We start from the raw sequence: 19066 nt of genomic DNA on the forward strand, positions 1-19066 counted from the left end.
CATCATCATAGGGCCTAATCACATCAGCCATACCATCAGGGGGGCTCGTTCACCTGCACATCTACCAATGTGATATATGCCATCATGTGCCAGCAATGCCCCTCTGCCATGTACATTTGCCAAACCGGACAGTGTCTATGCAAAAGAATTAATGGACACAAATCTGACATCAGGAATCATAATACTCAAAAACCAGTGGGAGAACACTTTAACCTGTCTGGTCATTCTATGACAGACCTGCGGGTGGCTATCTTACAACAGAAAAACTTCAAAAACAGACTCCAATGCGAGACTGCTGAGCTGGAATTGATATGTAAACTAGACACAATCAACTCAGGATTAAATAAGGACTGGGAATGGCTGAGCCATTACAAACATTGAATCTATCTCCCTTTGTAAGTATTCTCACACTTGCTTCTTATCAAACTGTCTGTACTGACTATCTTGATTATCACTTCAAAAGTTATTTTCCCTCCCTTGGTATCCTGCTGTTAATTGATTTATCTCGTTAGACTGACCTCACACTTGGCAAAGCAACCCCCATCCTTTCATGTATTTATACCTGCTCCTGTATTTTCCACTCCATGCATCCGAAGAAGTGGGTTCTAGCCCATGAAAGCTTATGCTCTAATAAATTTGTTAGTCTCTAAGGTGCCACAAGTACTCCTGTTCTTTTTGAGGATACAGACTAACACGGCTGCTACCCTGAAACCTTTCAAAATTGATGAATACCATTTGGCACAAAGAGTCTTCAACAGGAATTCAGGGTGCTCTGCAATTTGCATGATTGGGCCTTTGTTTGCAATTATACATAAAAATAATGTCCTCACATTCCAGACAACAAGCTTCTTTCTTTCTTTTTCTTAAACTTCTTTTCATTACAGAATAATATTTCAAATAAAAGGAGCTAAGAAAAATCCTGGGAAAGAATACAAGAGAAAAAAAGAATCTAGAAAAAGACAAGAAAGCAAAGAATAGCCATCTGAGGAAAGAGAAGAGTTAAAGAAAAGAATAACCAGAGAGGAAATAAAAGTTGTCCAGGAGAATGACATGAAGATAATGCAAAACATTAAATTGTTCACAGTGGTTCATACTCATGGAGCATATGAGAATGACAAGGCACTTCTGGCTTTTTTGTTATAACCTAGAAAATCAAGAAATAAAGCCCAAATAATTTCAAAATTCTGTAGCTCCTGTCATCTTCTATAGCCTGCTCTCCTCCTAAATGCCAGATCACACCAGTTCTTCACTTGTGCTACCATATCACTGGAGACTCCCATCACTGCAGGAATATACAGGCAGTCCTTGACTTTACGATTCGACTTAAGACAAACAGCACCTACAAAGTTTCTGAATTGACACCCTGATTTGACTTTACAATGCTCAGTCCTCAGTGGAGTGTATTGCGGTTCCCAGTTACAATGTTTCAACTTACGATGCAATTTTCAGGAACCAATTGTGTCGTAAGTCGAAAGACTGCCTGTATTCTTAGCTAGCAAATGGGCTTGTTACAGGCACCTCTCTGGTGAATCACACAGCCCTTGTGATCTAGGAAGCATAAGGTAGGGTTAGCTGGTCCTGCCACTTTCATGGTCATGCTAATTCTACAACACCCCACTAGATTCCAAAGTCTCATCACGATCAGACATTCCCAAAGAATATTAGGGGAAAGATCACCCTTGGGCCTTAGACCTTCAGCAGTAATGTCTCAATACCTATTAAGCACATACTCTGTGGGTTCCAGTCAACCCACCAGGAAACATTTTTCTGTTTTAAAGCAAGTCAGATAAGAAAGTGCATTTTGCCCTCTTTTCTCAGGAACTACAGTATGGACAGAAGCACAGAGAAGTATTTTTCCTATTCTAGTTTTAATCTTAAATTCCTGTAACTACTTTGTTGTTTCCTACAGACATTTCATGCACATTGAGCAAGTAGCATTTATTTGGAACAATGTGTGTGTGTAAACATTCAAAAATACTATGCTCAAAGAAAGTTAAGCTCGCAAAGTCAAGCACTCAAGAAATTAGGATATGCCAGAGATTACCTGTGCAATATAAATTCAGCTCCCTTGTGCATATACATTATGATATAATCTTTAATCAGATGATCACTTACTATTTTTTCATAGTATCCCTGCCTCATTCATTGAATGAGTATTTCAATTTTTTTTTTATTCTCCTCATTCAATATAAGGCCCCAGGCCTTGTTAACCACATCCAAAGTTTGCACTGAGTACAGACTTATTAATTTCCTCTGGGGCATTTCTATGGTGCTTCACAAACATTAATGAATTTGTCTTGACAAAACCCCTGTGAGATTAGCTGTTGTCATCCCAACTTTACAGCTGGGGACTGAGCACAGAAATTAAGGCCAAAATTGTCAACATATCCACCAATTTTAGGTACCCAATTTGAGACGGCTATGTCGTGATTTTCCAGAATACATAGCATTTTTGAATTACTTTATATGTTCAAAGCTTAGTACCAATCACATTCAGTTGCTATTGCAAGCACTCAGTTCCGCTGCAAATTTTACTCAGGGTATCTCATGTTTGGCCCCAGAAAATGAGGAACACAATTAGTGATCAGCTCTTAAAAGTTTGGTTTAAGTGACTTGTCTGGCCTCACAGTGGACCTCTGTGGCAGAGACAAGGATATAATTCAATTCTCCAAAATGGGACTCAATTGCCTTAACCATGAGACCATCCTTTCTCTTCTGGCAAGCCCCTGCCTCAATCACTGCACATTGGAGTGTTCAGTGATTACTTAGTCTTTAAAGTGTTAGAAGAGCTTTACTTCATTCTATGTCTGGTACCAACTGGCTATGCAGAGAGCTTCATAGTACCCCATGCAGACTCTGTCTGGGAAGTTTGGCTCTTAAAGGTAGAGACCCTAACACCACACAGACTTCTACAACAAATGAAGCAGAAGTCCTATAGACAACAGCCTAATTCACTACATAACTATGGTGACCACTCAGACATTCCCAGAATACCAGACATTTCAATACTTCCAGCAATGGTGTGGGCCCACCCCTACCAGTGTGACCTCTCACACACTGCAAGCTGGGACAGAGCAGTGCGTTCTTCAAAATGGCATCCTCCACGTGATACCGGACAAAACCACATCCAATTTGGTCTCAGTACCAACCAGTGAACAAATCATCCAAAAAGGGGACTGTCTGGTTCAAAACCAGATGAATGGCCTGTCTGTATGTTAACCTGATTGATTCCCAAAGTATCATGTATCCTGTACATTGAATTAGGCTGGGGTCCTGCTGCCCTGTCTTCCTTCCACTGGCTCCTGGCTCCCACTGCTTCCCCCCAGGCTACTAACCCCACTTCTTCCCTGCTCCTTCCTAGTCTCAGCCTCCTGCAAACCCAAGTCCCCCCCCCCCCATCTGCATTCTAAGGCTGCTCCCTCCTCCTTCACTGCTTGGGTCTGTTGAGCATTTTTTTCAGTTACTCACACAGCTGTCCATTGACGAGCATACAGTATCTGAGGCACACTCCTCTACGCTGGGATAGCCTTCTTGTTTAATTGGCTGCCACAGCACATTTTAATCCCATCAGCAACTGCACAAACTATTTATAATCAGCTCTCTGATTACATTCCTAATGTCAACGTCCAAGTTAAAAGACTCTGTAAAAGTAGCAGAGGTACTGTGTTATTCCCCTATACAGCCCCTCTCTCTCAAAGGGGGCTGTCCTGGCTGCACATAAAAGTGGCTACTTATAACTTCATTGCTAACAATCTAGTAAATATTAATAACTATCCAGTACATTCATACAGTGCCTCTCCAAAGTGTATGCAAGTCAGTGGGAGACGTGAGTGCACACTACATTTTAAAACTGAGCCACTCCTTTAGGACAGTGCCAGCTCCAGGCACCAGCACAGCAAACAGGTGCTTGGGGCGGCCAACGGAAAGGGGCGGCACCTACAGCTCTTCGGCGGCGGGTCTCAGTCCCTCTTGGAGGGAAGGACCCGCTGCCGAATAATGAAGCAGTGGCGGTAGAGCTGCCACCGATCACGGCTTTTTTTTTTTCCTTCCCCCGCTACTTGGGGTGGCAAAAACGCTGGAGCCGGCCCTGCTTTAGGAGCCTACATATGGATAAGGTGCCTAGCTACAGGCATGCAGATTTGAACATTTTGGTCTTAACCTCTTGTGCCTTTGTTTCCATATCTATGAAATGGTGAGAACAGTATTTACCTACCTTAAAGGAGGGTTGAGGAGCTAAATTAACTCCTGTTTGGCTCCTACGCACTACAGGGATAAGTCCACTGGAAATAACTATTGTAAAGAGACCTACAGCAAAGAGAACAGCACCCCTGCACAGCACACAAGAGGGTGCTGGAAGGAATGCACACTTATTGGGACAGGCATGCATTCCATCCCCAAACCAAAGGGGCATGGCCTGCACAAGCAGGTCCATCCACCTGCCTGGAAAGCTGTGTACTGCAAGCTGGCAGATGTTAGGAAGCACAACTGCTCCTGAGAGGAGTCTTTGCAGCAACATATTGTGTAGGTTCTCTGGGGGCCGCCATCCTGCCATGCGCTCGTAGGGTGTCACTGCTACTTCTCCCCTCATAGGTGTTCGTTTCTAGGGCAAGTCAGTAGGACCCCATTTATCCAAATCCTCCGTTATCCGAACAACCAGTGTACACAGGTCCTGAAGCAGGCGATTTCTCTTGTGGCTGCTGAATGGTGCTGCAGCCTCTCACTTTCCCATTCTCCAGATTATCCAATTTTTTTATTATCCGATCTGGCTCTGGTCCCAATTAGACCAGATAAACAGGGCTCTGCTGTATGTCATTTTAATGATTTATTTCAGAACCTATAGAACAGGGTCATGTTCACATTGGTGAATGCTCAGCAGCCCACAGATATAGACCCACATTTTAAAGGTATTTAGGCATTACTGCACTCAAAAGTGACTCAGGCAGCTCCTAAGGCCTAGCACTTCAAAGGCATGAATATGCCTACCTCGCAGTGAAATCAATGGGAGTTAGGCACTTGTATCTCCTTGAGGAGCTCGGTCTAAGTGCTTACTTCATCTTTGAAAATGGGACTTAGACGTCTATGTCACTTAGGTTGTGCAATGCTGAGCAGAACAACACCTAAATACCTTTAAAACTAGGCCAAACCTGGAGCTGTGCAAATAATGGGGTTTTTTTTAGTTCTCTGGCAATTGTGAAATTTTTTTAAAGAAATAATTTGGGTCAAACTGAAAACAAAATTTTTCAGAATTTTTGACACATCCAGCAGTAGAAAAGAAAGAAAGCCTTTCCAGTTGAACCACATTTTGTCTAGATTTTGAGCAATTTTAAACATTTTTGGAAAAAAAAAACAAAAAAACAAAAAACAATTCTAAATAAGTTGTTTTGAACCAAAAATGTCAGATTTATTTTTCCAACATAAACAATTCGGCAAAACCAATGTGAATTCATGAAAGGTTTTGGCATTGCATTTTTGGGGGCTGAAAAATTTCACCCAGCTCTAGCCATTATGTTCATGTGTAGCAGGATACCAAGATGATGTATGTTACAGCATATATAGTATACCATTTTAGAGGCTGGTTTGTGGGTTACAGGCCATAATAATAAACATAAAATAAATGAACTAGTGAAAGGAGCAGTTGTTCCTGGTTTTCATGTTATACCTGGATGCTTTTCTCTAATTTAGTTCAGTAGGCATCATATCAACCACCTTTAGACTTAGAGCAGACACTGTACTGACTATTCATGTATGGCCTATTGTTTCTTGCAACTTGAGGTGCTATGAAGTTTCTGAATTCCCATCCCCATGCCTCCCATTTTAAAATTAAAAATATACATCAGAGATTATTTTATTATGATTATACTACCCAGTCAAGATCAGGACCCAGTGGGCTGGAAAATGTACAGACATAACATGAAAGACAGTTGCCTCAAAGACTTTACTATCTCGGTAGGGACAACACAACAGGTCGAAAACAAATGAAGGGGGGGGGCAAGAAGGGTGGCCTAGGGCTGCACAGTTCAGAGGCTTTATGAAGGAGTGTCTTTTTACAAAAATAAGACAAGTGAATGTGAATAACTAACAGGGCAAAGATGCATCTTTAATTTGCTGGCCTTTCTGCATTAGGTCGTGCAGGGGAGATGTGGAAGGGGTGCAGGGAGGCGGGGGGTTGAGAAAGCTACTTCCAGCTGAACTGGATAAAGCGGAACCCAGGTTCTTATTTTAACACCAAAACTTGAAGCAATGACAGGAAGAAAAAGAGGAAACTATGACTTTTACTTTGAGAACATCTCCTCAAAAAGAAACTCCAAGGTAGATTTCAAAGAGCAGCATTAATTATATCTTCCTAAGGAAAATTATAAGGTGCTGAGTGTTACCAGTTTCCACCACTCTCATTAAAGGTGTCATGGTTAAATAAGTAGCACGGATAATTTTTAATTAATATCAAGTGCTTATACTGTGATTTTCATCCATATATCTCAGACAACATAGTGTATGTTAACAGATCTTAATGCATGCCACAATACTGAAAAAGTTGTAATCTTACCTTTAAAGAAAGAAATAGGACACTTCAGAATGACCTCCATTGCATGCTTTGGGTTTCTTTTTTCTTTATTGTTAGTCACCAATATGTGTCTGGCTCCATACCAGTGCTTTGAAGTTTGGGGTGGAGGTGCTGAAATCTGAACTTGATTCTGAATTTTGCACGTGGCCCCCTCTCTTTGGAGTGGTTGGAGCCAAATCCCCAACTCTCCAAATCCTTGAAATATGGGGTTGAAACCCCAACATGAATGCTGAGACAGGGCTTCATTCCTAATTATGATATGGTGTGATTATGAACCCTAGTCTAGCTCCCAGAGGACAAGTGTCTCCACCCCAAAAAAGCCACCACTTCAGTTGGTGGTCTCAGGAGAGAAACAAGGATTGATTGGGCCGGGGGCTGGAACTCCTAGAGGGAATCATCCCTAATGGCCAGGGTTAAAACTGGTTGGAGCACTGTGTATTGACACAAACTTTAACAACAAGTATGACTGTGGTTGGAAAAAGGCACCTGCAGACGTTGCTTCTCAGACATTTGTACTACTGTTTTTACTGCAGAGTGGTGCAGGCACCATAAAAAAAAACCTGCCCATTGAATTCTGATTTTTTTTTAATCTATCTTGTTTTTATTAATATCCACGACAATCCCAGCTTGATGCTTCAGCTCCAGAGTTACCTTTGTAGGCCTGACAGGCATAAAGATCAAAATGTGAGGCAAAATTTCTCTCTCTGGCCCAAACTATAGGTTTTTAATAACAATCTGCATTTATTGTGCTAGCAAAGCCGGTTACCGTACTGTGGTGTTCCTCTCTAAAAAAGCACCACCACAGACACTGCAAAGGATTTTTAGCACTACATTTCTATAATTGCTGGATTATTTATTATAACAGTAGCACCAAGATCAGGGCACCATTGTGCCAGGTAGTGTCCAAACACATAATAGAGACAGATGCTGCCCTGGAGCTCTTGCAATCTAAACAGGCAAAGCAGACAAAGAAAGTCTTATCTTCATTTTAAAATGGGGAACTAAGGCACAGAAAGAATAAATGACTGGCTCGGGGTCATAGTCTCTGACAGAGCTGGGAACTAAATCCGGATGTCCTGAAGCCCAGTCCCAACCTTAACCACAAGAGTATCTTTTCTGTACAATTAAACAAATGTTCAGTATGACAAAGGAGAAAGAGCAGCATGACTTATTCAGCATTTGTTGAGATGTATTGGCATCTGTAACAATTACATTCTTTCCCTTTAAATATCCCATATTATAATGCTAATATGACACTCTAAGGTGATGCTTGCTTTAATCTGCAACCCTACAGCAACAATAAATAAATAGGCCCCACAATATACAATAGGGATGTGGTTGCCAGGAGGGCTGGTGCAAGCAAATTTTGGGCCCCCCTGTGAAGATTGTTGATTAGGATCCCCAGGTGCAAGGCCCAGGATCCAGTGTGCAGTCTTTCTTCTCCTCCTGAAACTCATGTAGAGCTTCTCAATGTGCAACGACAGTCGAAAAAGCTAACAGAATGTTAGGAACCATTAGGAAAGGGATAGTTAATAAGACAGAAAATATCATAATGGTCCTATATAAATCCATGGTACCCCCACACGTTGAATACTGTGTGCAATTCTGGTTGCCCCCTCTCAAAAAAGATAAATTAGAATTGGAAAGTACAGAGAAGGGCAACAAAACTGATTGGGGTATGGAACAGGTTCCATAGGAGGAAAAATTAAAAAGTCTGGGACTGTTCAGTTTAGAAGAGAGATGATTAATAGGGGATATGATAGAAGTCTATAAAATCATGAATGGTGTGGAAAAAGTGAATAGGGAAGTGTTATTTACCCCTTCACATTAACAAAAGAACCAGGAGTCACCAGATGAAATTAATAGGCATCAGGTTTAAAACAAATAAAAGGAAGTACTTTTTCACACAATGCACAGTCAACATGTGGAACTCGTTGCCAGGGGATGTTGTGAAAGCCAAAAGTATAACTGGGCTTGAAAAAGAATTAGATAAGTTCATAGAAGATATGTCCATCAATGGCTATTAGCCAAGATGGTCAGGGACAACCCCATGCTCTGGGTGTCCCTAAACCTCTGACTGCCAGAAGATGGGATTAGATGACAAGGGATGAATCACTCCAAATTGCCCTGTTCTGTCCATCTGGTCTGAAGCACCTAGCAATGGTCACTGTCAGAAGACAGGATACTGGGCTAGATGGACCATTGGTCTGACCAAGTATGGCTGTTCTTATGTTAGCTTGAGGGGATGAATTCCACGGGAGCAACTCAGGTGAACAGTAGATGATGGTTCTTGGTGAGTAGAGTTGGGAAAACCTGTGACATTCTCCAACAAGGGGCACAATAAAGGGCGGACATATCTTAATTCATAAGAGGCAGAAGTTGTTACAATCTCAGAGCTCTCAATCAGCATGGATATGCTTGTACTTCATACCATGCAGCACAGGCGCTGGAACAATCACACTAGCCTTTCAATCTGTCACTGGTAAGATGGGGCTCACCAATGCAGGAGTCTGCAAATTTGGTACTGTTGTCTGAATTCAAAGTCTAAATTCCCCTGAGCCAATTGCTCATCAGGCCTGTCTGAACCAGGCCTGGTTACTAGAGAAAACCATCTCTCTCTTGGAACTCGTTGATTCATTTTTGCCATGTTACGTACTAAGAAATGAAAAAAAATTCACATAGAAACCATTTCAAAATCCAACAGTCTGATGTTATTAAGTACTTTTAGATGCAGGCCCACAAAAGGCAATGCACACGCAGGCTGACTGAAATCACAAAACATTAATGGGCTAATGTTAGCCTGTGTGGGTTATTCTATTATCTACAGTGACACCCAGTGGTAATGAGGTAATGGTTCACATGCTGTCCAGTGATCTGCAGAAGAGCTCTCTCTGCGTAGCTTGAAAGTTTGTCTCTTTTGTCAAGAGAAGCTGGTCCAGAAAAAGATATTGCCTCACTCACCTTGTCTCTGCAATCTGAAAGACAGATAGGATAGTCTGACAAGACAATCGTACGACCTATAATTATTAGTAGCATACCCTGTTTCCAAACGTATGTGATATGATGGAACAAAATGTATGGTGTGATTAAAAAACACCTTATTGTTACTGTTTCACTGATTTTGAATCACTTCTGTTAAAATTTTGATGATTTATTAAACCCAGACAATCTGCTCAGCATTGTACCAAACACAAAACGAAGATAGTTTGAAAATGAAGAGCTGACAGTGCAAAGGAGCAAACCTACCCATCAGCCTGTGTGCTGAGGAGCTAAATAATCTAACTTTATGTTTGGACTTTTTATTTACAGCATGTTTTGTCTAAATTACCCAATTTTTAAAATAGTCACAATAAATTAATAAGAGAAGGGAAAGGGATGGCTGTGGGAACACCAGGTAACATAAACAGAGCAAGTTTTCAAAAGTGGTTTTTAAAAGTGTGCCTGCAATTTTTATTTGCTTACTTGGGAGGAGAAGGGTTAGTTTAAGAGAAAAGAAAACCATTAAAATGTGAAGGTAATGGCACAAAGGAACATTCACAGGGGAATGGAATGTTAATGGCCAATGAAGATGTCATGAAATCTATGAAGATGTCATGAAATCTAAGGGGCAGGACTTGGAAAATTGGACCTGTACAAAGTGTGAATTACTAACATATAGTATTACCAAGGGACCTGGCTATCACTGTAACCATCACATATAAGAAAGAAATATAAGGCTTATGAGAGCTTATATAAGCATATAAGGCTAAAGCTGGTGTCATTGGGCCAATTCTCCTCTCAGTTACATCTGTATGACACTATTGACTTGAATGGTGTTGGGCAGATATGACTGAAAGCAGAATGTTGCCCTTCATTTAAAGATTAATCTAAATTATCTTGGTAACTGAGAATAAACCTTGAAACAGAAAGTATGTTTAGGGCCCTGGACTGTCATTGAACACAGTTAAACCATGACAATATTATAGAATAATCTTGGTAGATTTCCATTTTTTAAACATTTGCTGTACCTTCCCCAATAGAGCAAATATAACTTTATTTCACCATTCTAAATCTCATGAGGAGGTCTACCTTTACTTTGGGTTTATTTCATAAGATCTGAAAGGGGCATGGAGTCATTTTCCTTCTCCCCATTCTTTTAGAATAATAATAATCCAGTTTCATTATTTATCTGTAGTTAGGACTTCAGTGTGACAACTCCTGTGAGTGAAGATTGCAGGATGCTACTGTAATAACAATAATAAATATAATTAATATTTACATAGTGCTTTTCATCCAAAATATTACAGCACTGTACCACAGAGAGCATTATCCTGCCATTTTACAGATGAGGAAACTGAGGAACAGAGCAGTGACATGACTTGCCCTGGATCACACCACGTTAGTGTCAGGAACAGAGTTCAAATTTCCTGACTCCTCGCTTTAGCCTTTAAGCCCACCTTTGATCCCAGTGTCAAGCCCAAGTGGCTGGGCTGTGTACACTGGTAACGAGTGCAGGGCTGGAGAGGAAGGATTCCTCCCTCCCTCCAGCACAGGGAGCCATTTTATGACCACTGTAACTGAATGTCTGCAATACTCCTGCAGTCAGAGTGCATGAAAAATTGTTGGTGGATCAATGTAACTGGAGATCCATTGGGGTCCTTTCTCAGTCCCTCCTCCACCACTTTTCATCATTGGAACTGCACTGGTTCTGCTGGGTCAGGACCTACCACAGCTGAATATGGCCCTTATTTTATACAGCACTTTGAAAATGTAAAGCATTATAAGTGCTAAGTCTTATTGCGGTTTACTGGCTAATAAAGCAGATTTATAAGGTTGCCATTTCTATTTTTTTCCATCTTTGACACATCTAGATTTTCACCACTGCTAAAAACAGCTCAGCAAGTTAAGATTTTAGAGGTACGATACAGGAAATACACTTTTATAAATCCAGGAGTAGAACTGTACAGTCACTCCTCTTCCCTCTGGAATGTTGCAAAGTAGGTCCTGATTCTCATTTACACCAGTACAAGATCAGAATTGGGTCCATAAGCCAAAGGGACGAGGATCTTCTTTATTATAAAAACTGGGGGTCCTATACAATAAGAACCATCTATTTGTACTTCTGAGTTTAAAAAATACATTATAGAATACCTAAGTAATTTTGAAACTAGTTTTGTCCCTTCCTCAGTGTCTAAAGCACATAACTATTACAGATCATGTCATTTGTATTTTAGTGCTCTGTATGAAGAAAGTGAATCCCATGCTGCCTATGGTTCACTTACCTGCCTCTCTTGGGACCCACCTCTCCCTTTCTGCTGTGTTAGACACATCTAACAAGCGCTATTCTTGATAGATATGTTAAAGACGTATATCTGCAGTACAGTTAGGCTTCTGCTTCAGTTTAGATTTATGCTTTAATAGATTATGCTATTGTTTAAAAAATAAAAGATGCTTTCAAGATTGGAACATCACTTGGTATCACACTGGCCAAAGGCATATTTTACTTGTTCTCCCCCACTTTTCTTTAAAAGGTTTGGTGATGACACCGGTAGCAAGAGCTGAATTATCTGTACTCTCCGAGGGACTGAACTTCTGCCCCACCACAGTACTTGACACTATACTAATATGTGGAGAACTAGAATTCTTTCACCAACTCTGCCTCAAAGAATTCTTTCACAACAGTTATACCATCACTCACAACTACCACATCCACACCGACAGTCATAACAGGGGGTTACTTACCTGTAACTGGAGGTTCTTTGAGATGTGGGCTCCCTATCTGTATCCCAGATGTGGGTGCACATGCTGCCACGTGCCTGAGTCTGGAAAATATTTTTTAGCAGTGTCTGTTGACCTCTATGTGCATAGCGAGTCTCCTTGTGCTTGCAGCCGAGGGTATAAGAGGAAGTGAACACCTCTCCAGTCTCCCTCTTACCATAATGGAATCCAGTCTGAAGCAGAGGGGATGAAGAGTGGGTAGTGGATAGAGACCACACACCTCGAAGAACCTCCAGTTACAGGTAAGTAACCTCCTCCTCCTCTTTGAGTGATGGTCCCTCTATGTATTCCACATGGGGGTGACTTGCAAGCAGTGATCAGCACGGAAGTGGGTGCGAGGATGCCAATGGAAGTGAGGTCTGCAGTACGGCCTGGCCCCCGGCGGCATCTATAGCTGCTGCTCGTGCGATAACATAGTGTGTCGTGAACCAGTGGACTTCCGCCAGAAACTCTGCAATATTAACAACCTCCCTTGAAACACCATCCGTCCCACCCTGAATGTCACCTCTCTAAATACCAACATCCATCACAATGATGGCATCGCTGTCTGCCTCAAATATCTACAAGACAATGGACAACACTCAGATATCTACCCCAAACACATTGCTAAACTCATCCATTGCATCCTCACTCATAACAATGTTACATTCAACAACACACACTTTGTCCAAACTATGGGAACAACCATGGCAGTAGGATGGCTCCCAATATGCAACCTCTTCATGGGCCACCTGGAGGAAGAATTTCTGGACAAATGCACCATTAAACTAATGATATATCTCAGATACATCAAATGATATTTTCATCCTCTGGCCGGGCCAGCTCTATGTTTTTTGCCGCCTCAAGCATGGCAGTCAGGTGGCCTTTGGCAGCGTGCCTGCGAGTGGTCCGCGGTCACGCGGATTCGGCTGCGTGCCTGCGGGTATCTGCCGGTCCTGCGGCTTCGGCATACTCGCTGCCAAATTGCCGCCGAAACCACGGGACCGGTGGACCTCCTGCAAGCACGCCGCCAAAGGCCGCCCTCACAGCAGCCAGCAGGCCGCCCCCCACGGGTTGCCGCCCCAGGCACGCTGTTGCTGCGCTGGTGCCTGGAGCCGCCCCTGTCCTCTGGACAGATGGCCTAAACTCCCTCATAGATTTACACTACAACTTCAACCATCACCACCCACCCATTAAACTCTCTCTAGAATACTCCTGCACTAGCATCAACTTCCGGGACACCAAAATCAGTGTCAACAATGGACCTTTACAGACAACTATATACAAGAAGCCCGTCCATCACCCCACTTACCTTCACAAATCCAGTAAACCAATCCAAACACACCCAGAAATCCGTTATCTACATCCAGGCACTCAGAAACAAAAGCATATGCTTTGAGAAGAAAATCTGTGATAAACATTTTAACACACTTAAAACCACCTTCATCAAGCAGGGACACACCATGACAGAAATAGATAGCATCGTAGAATGGACCACCCAAATACCTCTGAGAGAACCTGCTTCAATACAGAAAAAAAAACAATCCTCTGGCTGCACACCCAAAGTTGTTATCAATCACCCCACACTGGATCCCATACAGAGTGTTATTAAACAACAGGGAGGATAAAAATAAATGATTTAAAAAAAAATTGGATTTTTTTAATTTAAATCGGATTTTTTTGATAAAATGCTTTTTGAGGGGAAAAAACCTATCTAAAGATAGCTCAACGATATCTCATCATGGAATAGGGTTTATAAATTCTAATTCTATAGTAGGAAACAATATATTCATGTAATGTTTAAAAAAAGTTTTGTAAATGAGTTCCAATAGTTCATGGATTAGGGACCCAATCTTACGGGGTTCCAGGGGTTTCTGTATAGTTTATTTAGGTTAATCTTTCTATCTACCCAATGGGACTCAGTGCTCAGTCTAGAAGATCCCATCAGAGATGCCTAGTTTTGCAGTTCTCAAACTTTTGAGGATTTGTGTCTTCAGAGATAACATGCTTGTTAACAGCAAAAAATGTTTTTAAACAAACAAACAAATAAATAAATATGTAGAGGTGAGAAATAAGAGACCTCAACCCTATTGTCCCTCTGCAAATTTGTGTACACAGAGTCAATCCTTTACCTCTCTCTAAAAATGCAAAGTTTCAAAAAATTCAATGAACAGAAGATTGTTGGGGGCAGAATAGATCTGGACAAGGAGAAGTCTGGAGATAAATGTGAGAAGGAAGGGACAGGCAGCAGAAACAAAAGTGAAACTGTTTGAGCAGCATATTCCAGAAGTCTTGAGGTCTTTCTGATTTGAGATCTACCATACCATTCTCTCACTAGAAGGGAAAACCTATAATGGCAGCAGGCCGTAAAAGAGACCCAGTTTGGGAATATTTTAATGAAGTTCCTCTACCTGTGGGTAAAACAGGCATGCATGCAAAATGCAAATAGTGCAACAAAGAAATGCAAGGCCTGGTTACCCAAATGAAACAACATTGTGAGAAGTGTTCCTCCTCAGGAGGAAGCTGTGCTGAAGATGATGAAAGGAACATGTCTGATCATGCGGGATCTTCAGGTTGATAAACTTTTTTATTTCATACTTTTTTCTTAAGGACTGTCTGTCTTCCCTCTGGACTATTCTTGAATTCTCATGTTTGAGCAAAAAAATACAGTTGTTACTCTATGGTACTATCATTTTAGATGCAGTTGATATAAAAAATAAATAGCTGAAATAGGCAGATCTTCCTTTTATAATTTCACTTTTAAAGTAGTACTGAGTGTCAGTGAATGCAATGAGTAATACTAAATGAGCAGTATGGTAATAATAATTAAATAACTGTATTGACTTATTTTGTTTAGGAGAATCCATCCTCAACATACAAGATTCTGAAGACGAGCCACCTTCAAGATCACCATAATTTTCTACAGTTTCTGAGTTATCTGCCAATGACACTGTTTCAGTCACATCATGTATGTCACACAGCCACAGTATATTACTAGTAGCAAAAACAAAAATCTCCATCATCCAGAAACTATCATAGTTATGTTTGTGATAAGAACCAGCAGATTACAAAAAGAGGTAATTGATGAAAAAATTGCCCGGTTTGTTTATGCAACAAACTCTCCTTTCCATATGATTGAGAACCACACTTCATTAACATGTTTCAGTCATTAAGACCAGGATACAGCCCACCCAAGAGAACAGATGTCGCAGGCAAACTGCTGGATAAAGTGTATGAAAGAGAAATTGAGCAGTGTGCAAAAGGTCTAGAGGGTAAAATTGTTAACCTGAGTCTTGATGGGTGGAGCAATGTCCACAATGATCGTGTTGTATGTGCTTGTGTGACAACCGAAGAAGGGAATGTCTTCCTTACAGAAACATCAGGAAAAGCACACACAAGAAGTAGCAGTAAAAGCTGAACAAACTGTGAAAAAAAATTCAAATGTCTGTGTAGCAGGGCGGTCAGCCCGCTCTGGAACTGAAGGGGTTAAAACAGCCCTGGGAAAGAGCTGCCCTGGGGAGTCAATAGGGTAGGCTGATTGGGAAGGCAGCCACAGCTGGGGCCATGCCCAATTAGGAGACAGCTGTGAGCCAGGAGCTGTGGCAGTCTCTCTCTAGCAGTGGAGAGAGAAGAACCTAGCTGTGGGGAGCAGGGTACCAGAGGAAGAGCAGTGCTGGGGAAAGGCAAGAGGAGCTGGGGAGCTCCAGCCTGGCAACTCCCCAGGCTGCAGGCCTTGTGCAAGGCCTAAAGAAGATACTGGGACTCCAGAGGTACAGTCTGGGGTTAGGCAGAGGCAGCTGGTCCAAACCCCCTTGCCTATGATGAGTGACCATGACAGACTGCAGTTTTCCCTAGTGAGCGGGGGCTAGATGACGACTGGCAGTAGCCACTGAGGCAAGGTGGGGATAGAGGGTTGGGGGTTCCCCTGGGAGGGGCGATCCAGACTGTGGGTTACTGCTGGGGGCAGAACCCAGAGGAAAAGGGACACGGGGGCCCTAAGGCAGGCAAGACACCGGCCTGCAGAAGGCGCTCCGGGCTGGACAAGAGCCAATTCCCAGGATAACTAGCAGAAGGCGCCGCGCTGGTGAGTCTCACTTCGCTACAGTCTAATATGCAGCTTGGTCACAGACAATGCTGCAAATGTATCCAAGATGAGAAGAAATTTAGAAGAGAGTCCCAAGCTAATAACATACAGTTGCAGTGCTCATTTGATGCACCTCCTAGCCAAAGACTTCAGTGTTCCATAAATAAAGGCTAATGTTGTTGAAATTGCAAAATACTTCCGTAACAACCACTTTGCAGCAGCTGCTCTGAAAAAAGTGGGAGGAACCAAGCTAACTCTCCCATAAGATGTGCGATGGAACTCAGTAGTGGACTGTTTTGAGCACTATATCAAGAACTGGCCTAATCTGATGACAGTTTGCGAACAAAATCGTGAAAAAAATAGATGGCACTGTGTCAAGGCTGTATCCCCACTTTGAACTTTAGGGTACAAATGTAGGGGCCTGCATGAAAACTCCTAAGCTTAACTACCAGCTTAGGTCTGGTCCGCTGCCGCCATCCCAATGGATTCCCTCCCTGGGAAGCCTTGAGAAACCTTTCACCAATTCCCTGGTGAATACAGATCCAAACCCCTTGGATCTTAAAACAAGGAGAAATTAACCATCCCCCCTCCTTCCTCCCACCAACTCCTGGTGAATACAGATCCAAACCCCTCGGATCTTAAAACAAGGAAAAATCAATCAGGTTCTTAAAAAGAAGGCTTTTAATTAAAGAAAAAGGTAAAAATCATCTCTGTAAAATCAGTATGGAAAATAATTTTACAGGGTAATCAAACTTAAAGAGCTCAGAGGACTCTCCTCTAGTCTTAGGTTCAAAGTACAGCAAACAAAGATAAACACTCTAGTAAAAGGTACATTTACAAGTTGAGAAAACAAAGGAAAACTAACACGCCTTGCCTGGCTATTTGCTTACAAGTAAGAAATAGGAGAGACTTGTTTAGAAAGATGTGGAGAACCTGGATTGATGTCTGGTCCCTCTCAGTCCCGAGAGCGAACGAACAACCCAAACAAAGAGCACAAACAAAAGCCTTCCCCCCCACCAAGATTTGAAAGTATCTTGTCCCCTTATTGGTCCTTTGGGTCAGATGCCAGCCAGGGTACCTGAGCTTCTTAACCCTTTACAGGGAAAAGGATTTTGGAGTCTCTGGCCAGGAGGGATTTTATAGTACTGCACACAGGACAGCTGTTACCCTTCCCTTCATAGTTATGACATGTCACAGCCAAAGTTCTCAACATTGGGCTTAAGAGAAATGTTGAACAATGCTGAGTACCCTGAAGCCTATTTCTGTAGCCTTGAACAAAATGCAGGGAAATAGCTGTTTTATTGCTGACGCTGCTGAAATTTGGAAGGAACCGAGTGAGATCTTAAAAAGAGAAATATGCAATGACAGAGTTAAATTACAAGCATTAAAATAAAGAATGGGACAAGCACTATCTCCAGCTCATTTTCTTGCAAATATTCTCAATACTCGGTACCAGGGTCAAACTTTAATTGCTGAAGAAGAGGAGTTGGCTACAACATGGACATCCAGCAATCATCCCTCCATAATGCGAAATATAATAAACTTCAGAGCTAATGGTGAACCATTCAAGAAATGTGTTTTCTGACGATGTTTTAAAGAAAGTCACACCAGTGAACTGATGGAAGTCACTTAAGCACTTGGATTCAGAGACTATTTAAGAGATAATCTCACTTTTAACAGCAGTAGCTTCTTCTGCCAGTGTAGAAAAAATATTTCCTTCCTTTGAGCGAATTCATTCCAAATTGAGAAATTGTTTGGGACCTGAAAAAGCAGGAAAGCTTGTTTTTCTTTTCCAGATTATGAACAAACAGGAAAATGAAGGTGAAGAGACAACTGAGTTAGCTGCAGAAACCAATATTTTAAGTTTCTCATGTTGACCTGGCTGACAGTCAATTTAATTTTGGGGTTTTTAAAAAAAATATTTCATTTAACCATTTTAGTTAAAAACAATTTTAACAAAAACAAACCAACAAACCTGATTTTTAAAAAACGTGAATGTTTAACTAAATTAAAAAATTCATACACTTGTTTTGTTAAAATATTATATGTTTGCTGTTAAAGAAAAAATTCCAGAATACATAACGTTGTTGTTTTAATGAAATAAAACTATTTAAATGTCTGTCTGGTGATATTCTCCTAATATAGCATGGCAAGAAAGTCCTCCAAATATTAATGATTAACCTGTTGAATTAGAGATAGTTCACCTCCCAGTGACTTCATAAATATCTGCTTCAATTACCTTTGGTAAAGGATTGTTTGGTTATTTCATTTATCTTCTGATATAGCTGTAAAACTAATTTGAAAAGTTTTCAACATAAATCACTTTAAAAATGTATAGTGTGTACCTTCTAAAAATGAAACCTACATCTATCTCTGAGTTGTGAAGGTGGTGTATTAAGATTATAACAACCAACAAGAATGCACTTTTATGTAAAAATCCATGATTAAATCTTCCTGACTTGTGATTTAAATCAAATTGATTAGATCCACCCTGTTACTCAATGGGAGACCACAACTTGAAAGAAATCTTTCCCGATCCCCTCTGCTAGCCTTCCCAACCTCTCCAAGCTTATCATCCAGAAGCAACTTCCAACAGACCAGGACACACCAATTCAAAGCAGCACCAGACCTAGCCATAACAACAGACTCCACTGCTATGATGATCAAACCCCCGTACAACACAC

The 19066-nt window shown here is 41.4% G+C and overlaps 1 protein-coding gene across 3 annotated transcripts in view; it reads right to left on the reverse strand.

Moving 5' to 3' along the window:
- The window catches only part of CASP3 (caspase 3), a 75261-nt gene that overhangs the window by 29822 nt on the left and 26373 nt on the right, over positions 1-19066 (reverse strand). For 2 of the 3 annotated variants that reach the window (XM_034771394.1, XM_034771393.1), the window contains exon 7: positions 9524-9537. In XM_034771394.1, coding sequence (XP_034627285.1) covers positions 9524-9537 — 14 coding nt within the window. Of the gene's footprint in view, positions 1-8578; positions 9538-19066 lie in introns of those variants that run through there. The other variant, XM_034771392.1, reaches the window with a different exon arrangement.

Source organism: Trachemys scripta, chromosome 5 (genome assembly GCF_013100865.1).
Source record: "Trachemys scripta elegans isolate TJP31775 chromosome 5, CAS_Tse_1.0, whole genome shotgun sequence".
Taxonomy (NCBI): domain Eukaryota; kingdom Metazoa; phylum Chordata; order Testudines; family Emydidae; genus Trachemys; species Trachemys scripta.